Source organism: Pistacia vera, unplaced genomic scaffold (assembly GCF_008641045.1).
Source record: "Pistacia vera cultivar Batoury unplaced genomic scaffold, PisVer_v2 Contig320, whole genome shotgun sequence".
In the NCBI taxonomy this organism is placed as follows: Eukaryota; Viridiplantae; Streptophyta; class Magnoliopsida; order Sapindales; family Anacardiaceae; genus Pistacia; species Pistacia vera.
In genome coordinates this window covers 79256-87267 of record NW_022196136.1, presented here as the reverse complement: position 1 = coordinate 87267, position 8012 = coordinate 79256, and the positions used below count along the sequence as shown (strand labels likewise).

At 35.8% G+C, this 8012-nt stretch overlaps 2 protein-coding genes across 2 annotated transcripts; one reads left to right on the top strand and one right to left on the bottom strand.

Annotated features, from left to right (window-relative positions):
* The first annotated feature begins 218 nt into the window (after nucleotides 1-218).
* On the top strand, nucleotides 219-4541 carry LOC116136906 (golgin candidate 3-like). Its single transcript, XM_031422573.1, has 9 exons — nucleotides 219-398; nucleotides 520-633; nucleotides 807-950; nucleotides 1498-1794; nucleotides 1889-1954; nucleotides 2152-2354; nucleotides 2978-3032; nucleotides 3539-3724; nucleotides 4086-4541. The coding sequence occupies exons 1-9, from the start codon at nucleotides 243-245 to the stop codon at nucleotides 4419-4421; spliced, it is 1557 nt and encodes a 518-aa protein (XP_031278433.1). The 5' UTR covers nucleotides 219-242; the 3' UTR covers nucleotides 4422-4541.
* A 451-nt stretch (nucleotides 4542-4992) lies between these two features.
* LOC116136907 (reticulon-like protein B5) lies at nucleotides 4993-7309 on the bottom strand. The gene is made up of 5 exons (XM_031422574.1): nucleotides 6986-7309; nucleotides 6260-6440; nucleotides 6041-6182; nucleotides 5598-5667; nucleotides 4993-5508 (listed from the first exon to the last, which is right to left on the bottom strand). Exons 1-5 carry the CDS (start codon nucleotides 7203-7205, stop codon nucleotides 5342-5344), a joined length of 780 nt encoding a protein of 259 aa, XP_031278434.1. The 5' UTR covers nucleotides 7206-7309; the 3' UTR covers nucleotides 4993-5341.
* Nucleotides 7310-8012: the final 703 nt, after the last annotated feature.

The following is an 8012-nucleotide window of genomic DNA, read 5'->3' as shown; positions in this document are numbered from 1 at the left end:
AACAAAATCAGTACTTTGCATCCCATGCCATCATGCTGCCTTTTGTGCAATTATCACAGCATTTAATAAATTTAACTTTTTCTTTGTATAATTCATTACTCATTCATTACATGGTCTTCTCTTGCATTTGGGAATACAGAAGTTTGTTTTAGTTTATTCTTCTGCAGTTTCTCTACTATTCCCTTTTACTTGTATGCTTTCTAACGGCATACTTTCTTCTGTATTGGCAGAACTCTGTAGAGATGAGCGAAATACACAGAGAAATGAGTGAAAAATTGTCAGAAATAAGTAGACTGCAACTGGAGTTGAATAGAAGGGAGGATGAAGATGCAGAAGACATGTCAGAGAATTTGAAAAGAGTAGTTGCAACTCTAGAGAGGGAAAACAATAATCTTAAGGTTGAAAATTTTGTGCATTTTAAAGTTGCTGTTATTGGAGAAGTGTCATAATATTTTTCAGAATTTACCTTGATTTTTGTATGAGACTGAATCTTTTCCAATTCTTTACATTAATGTATAGATGGAGAAGAGTGAACTTCAGGCTCTTTTGGAAAAGTGCAGAAAACCTTTGAATGACAAAATCTTTCCAGATGCTTCAGAAAGTCCGAATCAACATCGAAGTAGTTTGAAAGGGGTCAGTCTTCTTGTTTGTGTTTGTGTGTTTGATACATTCACTTGCCATACTTGCTAGGTAAAGTTGCATATGCATGTTAACCCCATGATATAGTAATGCCAAGCAATATTGTAGTACCCAGTGGGCTTGCGCTGTTATCCTTTGCTCAATGTGTTACTTCTTTCTCCCAAAAGGTAGAACTATCTGAAAGTTTCCCTGGAAGAGAAGAAATGGAGCTATCTTTGCAGAAATTGGATAAAGATTTGAAGGAAACACGCTGTGAGAGGGACAAAGCATTACAAGAATTAGGCCGCCTTAAGCAACATCTGTTAGAAAAGGTTGGCATTCCAGTATTTTCCAACTCATAATCTCATTTAATTTTTTTGAAATTTGTGTGATCTATGTTTTAATTTTTATTAGTTTTGTGGCTTCTGCTTTAATTATATTGAGGAGACACTTCAGAGTGAACTGCTCTTTCTTGCACATAATTATATTTCTCTTATGAAAGTGGCACATCCTTGTGAAAAGAATATGTTGATTCAATTCTTTTCCTGGGCAGTTCACCATTGTATGCTTTTCAATAATTATTAGAGCTACAGTTCCTTAACAGGGACTCTAATCATCAGTGCCAGTTGGAATGATTAATGACTTAATTGTTGTTTAAAGGAGTTTTTTGAGATATATTGACCTTTCCTCACTTTATTTTAATATGAAATTCGTTATTTTCATGCCAAAGCTTTGCTATCTTTGTCAATACCACTTCCTAGAACCTCTGCTAAATTCAAGTTGTGTTTAGGTTCATGTGTATTTATGAATAATTGTTATCTTCAAAATTTTCTGCATTGAAAAATTATAGATGGTCTCACTTGCTCAAGTGCTGTCTAGGAAAATGAAGAATCAGAAAAAATGGATGAGGACAGTAAAATCATTGAAAAGCTTCGTGAGATTAATGAATATCAAGTAGCTCAAATATCAAATTTGGAAAGAGCTCTGAAGCAGGCAGTTGCTAGTCAGGAGGATGTTAAGATGATGAACAATAATGAAATTCTGAAGTCTAAGGAAATCATTGAAGATTTGAACCGAAAACTTGGAAACTGTATGCGGACATTGGATGCCAAAAATGTTGAACTTCTTAATCTTCAAACTGCTCTTGGGCAGTACTTTGCTGAAATTGAAGCTAAGGTAAACTGAACCGTAACTGTTTCCCATGTTTTTGACTCTTTCTGAAAGCAGAGACATCTGAATTTTATGCCCGGTTATTTTATCATGTGCACAGGGGCATTTGGAACATGAGTTGTCTTTGGCAAGAGAAGAATCAGCTCAACTTTCCAAACTTTTGAAAGTATGACCTGTCTTGCTTTGCTATTTGAAATATATCTGTAATTGTTTTCATATAAAATGCAATTCATATACCGTCTTTTGTTAATCTATTATAGCTGCAAGTTCCTTTCTTCAGGATGGGGCTTATAAGAAAGTACTAGTGTTAGTGTTTTGAAAAGTGGTTTTGCTTCTTGTTTTGAGAGTCTATTCCTCCTCCAGGATGCAGATCAAAGAGCAGAAGTATCAAGGAGGGAAAAGGAAGAAATCTTGGTCAAGCTTTCCCAAATTGAAAAGACAATGGCAGAGGGAAAATGCAGAGTAAACAAGCTTGAGGAAGATAATGCAAAACTACGTCGTGCTCTTGAGCAAAGTATGACCAGACTTAACCGAATGTCAGTGGATTCAGATTTTCTTGTTGACAGGTTAGCATGTTTAGAATTGTTATTATTTTGGTGAATTATGTGCTTACATAAAATTCATTGTTGGCTGCATAGATTATGGTATTAGATTAAGATATAGCTTGCGCCATGAAGGGCAACCTTCACCTATATAATAAAATTGGGAATTATTTCTTGTTGATAGTGATGCTTCATTGAAATGAATGACTGGCCGTATAATACAATGAACATTTTTTTAACAGATTTTCTTGTCTCCTTTATTCCTTTTCTCCTATGTTATGTTCTTAACCACTTTAGGAGTCATTAGCTGTAAATCATATGTGAATTGTGGGGTTGCCTTAGTTGAATGTGTTTTTTTGTTAGTAACAATCAAATCCAGACAGTTGATCAGTGAATCTTCGCTAGGTTCCTTTAGTGGGATCACCATCACCCCCCCATAACACAACTTTCACATCTCTTGCTGAAATTAAAGATTAAAAATTAAAATTCATCATGCTTGTGCTGCCGCCTTGAGGCTATAATTGTGATTGCTATATCGGTAAATTTACTATAAAAGTCTCTTTTGTCGAAAATGAATGCTTCCATTTTCTTTTATTAAATTATTGAATACTGCAAAATCTAAATCTTGTGATTGTGTATGTTGGCAGGCGCATTGTGATCAAATTATTGGTTACATACTTCCAAAGAAACCACAGCAAAGAGGTAAGAAGACTTCATGGTATGGTCATCAAAGTTTTAAGATGAAAATACTATGAAAAGATATCCTCCTTCATTTCATGACATGCTGATTCAAATGATTGGTTGGAGCATCAACCCTGGTCAGTTTTTGCTTTTAGATGATAATAAGAAGGTTATTGTTTCCTTTTCTCCCTGCCCTCAACTCCTGTCTTCTAGTTTTGAGAGCGATGCAAGGCAGACACTAGGTAGTGAAAGGACAAATCACACAAAAGCAAAGATCTATCTCTGAATCCAAAAGAAATCTGAATATGTCCATTAAATAGTGTTAGAGAACTCATCTAGCTATAAGAAACTGTTGATTTTGAGAGTTTTTGTTTCAGCCATGCACTGAAAAGAGGAAAAACAAATGCTTCTAATTCTCTCAACCTAACCAAAGTTGCTGCACTTGTGAAATATCCTCTTTAATTGGCTAAAGTTACCGTTCTTAATAAATTTCACTCATGCACCATTGCCATTGATGTGGGTTTCAGGTTCTGGATCTTATGGTTCGAATGCTGGGATTTTCTGATGAAGACAAGCAGAGAATAGGTGTTGCTCAACAAGGTTCTGGAAAAGGTGTTGTTCGTGGGGTTTTGGGCCTGCCTGGCCGCTTAGTTGGTGGCATCTTGGGAGGAAGTTCGGCTGAAGCACATTCAAACATGACATCTGACAATCAGGTTCATATGTTTTTAACTTTCACGAATTTCAGATATGTTCTTTAGAAACTACTTTTAGTAGGTTGCTCCAAGTCAGTTTAAGCTGTGAGTGGTTTCTTTCTTTTACCTTTCTTTTCTTCAGTGCTTATAAGACTTGATTGGTTTCATTATCACTGATGATTATCTACTAAAATATATCTAAATGTTTTGGTTATCACTCGATCCTTTTTGGCATACTTAATGGTTTGTGTAGGCGTGTGTGTGAACTTAGCTATAACTTGAAAAGGCTGGTCCTCTATGCCTGCCTTGTGTGACGTCTTCCTTAATACCTCTAATTTGAATTCACGGTTTTACTTAATCCTTTTTTTTTTTTTTTTTTCAGTCCTTCGCAGATCTATGGGTTGATTTTCTTCTTATGGAAACTGAAGAAAGAGAGAGGAGAGAATCAGCAGAAAACATGGCTCGATCGAAGGAAGATATACCTGGACAATATCCAACTGCAGAGACTAGTACACCAGTGCCTGACCAGCGAACAAACACACTTGGTGCTCCCTCTGGTTTCTCAAGATCGAGTATATCACCCAGCCAAAATTTTGATCCTCCACCTGCCCGTGGAAATTTAAGGTCATTTGATCATTCTGATTCTGAGTTCTCAACTGTTCCTCTTTCATCATCAGAGAGCATTTCTCGTCTCTCAAGACTATTACCCAACTACTGAGAATATGTTGAATTGTGTAATTAATCAAAGGTATAGATTCTTTGTTGATATTGTAGCTATGCAATCTGGTTCCGTCAATTCTTTTTATACACAAATAAGAAGTGTTTCTTTTATAGCTCATGTTTGTACTTGGTACACCAAACTGTATTTCAGCACATTAAATATTAAAATGCAAATCAAATGGAAATGGACAAACTCTGGCTCGACAATATTAAGAGGAGTTTTTTGTCATGATTTAGCCTTGCTGTCAAAGTGGAAAATCACCAGAGAATTGATAGCTATTATTACTACAGCCTCTTACGTAACTGTCATATAAAATGACAAAAGAATAATATTAATGATAATGAATTAATTTTTTGGGATAAAAAAAATATTTCTTTTTACCATACCGATACCAACAAAGCAACTATAGCTTGAGAGTAGGCAGGGAGGATGGTGGCAATGAATTATCAGCGAAGTCACCTTGGATGAGAAAAAAAGGCTACCATTGATGCCCACACAAATAAATAAAAAAATTTAATATAGAATTCTTTTTTCAAAACAATAAATCTAAACAATCAAGCATCATGCATTTCATACTAACATTTAAAAGCCTAACATGTTCATAAAATAACATGCATCACAGTTATCCTGGTGATACAAAACCATGTACAAGAAACTGCTAATATCAAAATATAACCATCGTTGTCACAGAATCACCTATAGTTAAAAGTGTTATCTGTAAGCTACCATAGAGCAGACAAATAAAATCACAACTCAAAACTAACCCCACAAAATGCCTAAACCAGTTCAAATTGCAAACCAAACACTTGAAACAAATTGTGGGGAAGCCAATTACAACCAATATATGGTTAGATAACAGAATCACCAACCAGTAATACCCACAGCCATCCGGATCCCCAAATACCAGCCATGACTACCTAAACTCGCTTGGCTTTCAATGGACCTTTGGGAATCTTACTCAGAACCTTTGCATCAAAAACACCATACTGTTTTTTGATCTCAATCGTAGCCTTCTCAGCTAAGGGGTCAACCTTGTCCTCATACTTCTCATAAAGAACAGGCACCGTGTGCAGCAAAACAAAAGCTGTATTTATAAATCAAGATTAAAGTTGAGCATCTTATTTAACAAACAATTATTACTATAAGCACACAAAGAGCTCCCAATGTACTTACATATATAAAACAAGGTCAAGAAGTTGCACCAACTCCCCACAATGGACAAGACCCACAAGGCAGCTATAACCTGACATCCAGAATATATACAGAATTCTTAATTTAGAAATCAACAATGAAATGAAAATAATGATAGCAGAAGCAAAAGATAATTACAATATAAACACTTCCCAAAATGCATAATCAAATAAGCATCACCAAATTAACAGAGCACAGTACGACAGTATGAGCCAAATAACATAACTAGCAATCAAGAACATACTGTTTTTGTCCACAAATAATTACGAATTCATTGATATTAAAGTATCTATTATCTAAACTAACAGGAAAACAAAGTTTAGAGGTTACATAAGATCCTCAAACCAGTAAAGCACTTTAGAAACATATTTCTATTAAAGGTAAAACATTCAAAAACAAGTTATACGGATAGATGATGAACATACAATGAAAAACTTCTTTAAGTCTCTTCCAGAGGCAATACTATGCAATACTGCCAAAGCCCGATTAATCTCAATCGTCAATGCTGAAGCAACCTGTAGAAATGGCTCCTCAGGAAGATGAACTTCAGGGATGCGAGGAGGAGCCCTACAAACAGAAGAAGTAAAGATTTCAAGTTATTGTTTACTTAAGTGAGCACAAGCATTTAAGTGCCAAAAGCTTACTTATTGATGAAGCTCTGAGCATTGGACCACAAGAACAAGACTGCAAGTGCAAGTATTGAAATGTGGCAGACCAGAGTAAGCAGGTGGTATTCAATCAACTCAAACAGAACCCAGACTGCACTGGCTACACCAAGTACACCAGCAGAAATCTTCTTGTTTCTCCATAAGACCACATCAGCAGCTGTAAGAAATCAAACACAAAAACAGTGAGAGATTGGAGCCTAAAATAACACCCAAAAATCTTACCATAATTTATATCAACTAATCTAAGCAAACATCTCTGGTTAGTTGCTCAGAAATTACAGTTAAGAAAACAAAAACAAGACACTTCAACTCTTGCTCCTTATTACCATTACAAGAGATCAACAACCGTGTCGAATATGATATTATAAAGAAAAAAAAAAAAAAAAACACTAAATTAACTTAAAAATCACCAACCATAATATTAGGTTTGATATTCCCTTTCTTTTGGTATAGGATTTTCTGTCCTTACTAATGATTTCTCAACAACCAACATCAATGAATCTCAAATTTGAATAAATTCCTACATTTTCCAATATTCCTGCTCTTTTTTCATCAACCATACAGAGGTTTCAAAAATCACTATAAAATAATATTTCACTTTCTAAATAATAACGAAAAATGTTCACAATAAGTCATTAAACAAACAATTAAGCCAATCTCCAAATATAAATAGACTTTAAAAGAATGAGAGAGTATCCATACGCTTTCCACCACCGAGAACATGGTGAACCGGTCGCTCCCTGCCAAACAAACGGTAGACCTTAGCCTTCACTGACGATGGGGAGGCCGGTTTCTGAGTTTTGGAATCCGAATCCGAATCCGAAGACGATGACGAATCGTGATCGTCACCGTGTATCTTCTCGCTTATCTTCTCCATTATCGACTCAGCCGGATTCTCCTTATGCTCCGCTTGCTCCGCCATGTTTCACGAAAACCCTAATTTAGTTCACAAATAAAATCTTTTTCAGTGAGATAAAGTGAAAAATGAATGAGACTCCTGATTTTTAGATACCTGAGTGAATGTGTTCGTGGGCCTATTTAAACAAATAATGAATACGAGGCTGAGGTTCAGGTTCGGGTAAATTTAAAATGAAAAAGTTGACGGCGTTAATATTGATACATGTACGAGGAGAAGACGCCGTTAGATTTGATTTTAAGTGGCGGTGGTGGTGTACGTTGATTCTTCCATCAGCGCTTTATGTCGAAACGTGGAGACAGCACAGAGACGGTGGATGTTTGAAATGTCACCGACCTTATAAAAAGGGATAGGGGACACGTGGCACTTTGGATGGCAGTGATGTGTCGTTTGGACGGCCAGTGGTCGGGTGAAGTTAACATCAGTGGGCTCCCTATTAGCTGACCTTAGGGATGGCCATAAGACTTGGGCCTGCAGGGATCCGTCCCACCCTGACCTGGATGGGGTGGAGTTTTCCCGAATCATTCGGGATTGGGCCCAAAATTAGTTCTAGAATTCGTGGATGGGCCGGGGCCAAGATAGGTCTTGCCCTACTCTGACCTCGTTTTGTCCTCATCCCGAAATCCCTAGCCCAGCCCGTGTATATATATATATATATATTAAAAAGTCAATCATATATATTATATATATCTATATTAATTTTAATATTTAAAAATCAATTATATATTATACATTATATATAATATATAAGTATAATGTATATAACATATATATGTTATATATTATACATAATATACTATTATCTATAATCAT

Excerpts from the sequence above, each read along its gene's own strand:
- LOC116136906 (XM_031422573.1), top strand. The coding sequence starts at position 243 with ATGAGCGAAATACACAGAGAAATGAGTGAAAAATTGTCAGAAATAAGT. Across the intron at positions 1,795-1,888 it reads TTGCTGAAATTGAAGCTAAG|GGGCATTTGGAACATGAGTT; the intron begins GTAAACTGAACC and ends TCATGTGCACAG. Across the intron at positions 3,725-4,085 it reads ACATGACATCTGACAATCAG|TCCTTCGCAGATCTATGGGT; the intron begins GTTCATATGTTT and ends TTTTTTTTTCAG.
- LOC116136907 (XM_031422574.1), bottom strand. The coding sequence starts at position 7,205 with ATGGCGGAGCAAGCGGAGCATAAGGAGAATCCGGCTGAGTCGATAATG. Across the intron at positions 6,441-6,985 it reads TGTTCTCGGTGGTGGAAAGC|CTGCTGATGTGGTCTTATGG; the intron begins GTATGGATACTC and ends GATTTCTTACAG. Across the intron at positions 5,509-5,597 it reads CTTGACCTTGTTTTATATAT|CTTTTGTTTTGCTGCACACG; the intron begins GTAAGTACATTG and ends TTATAAATACAG.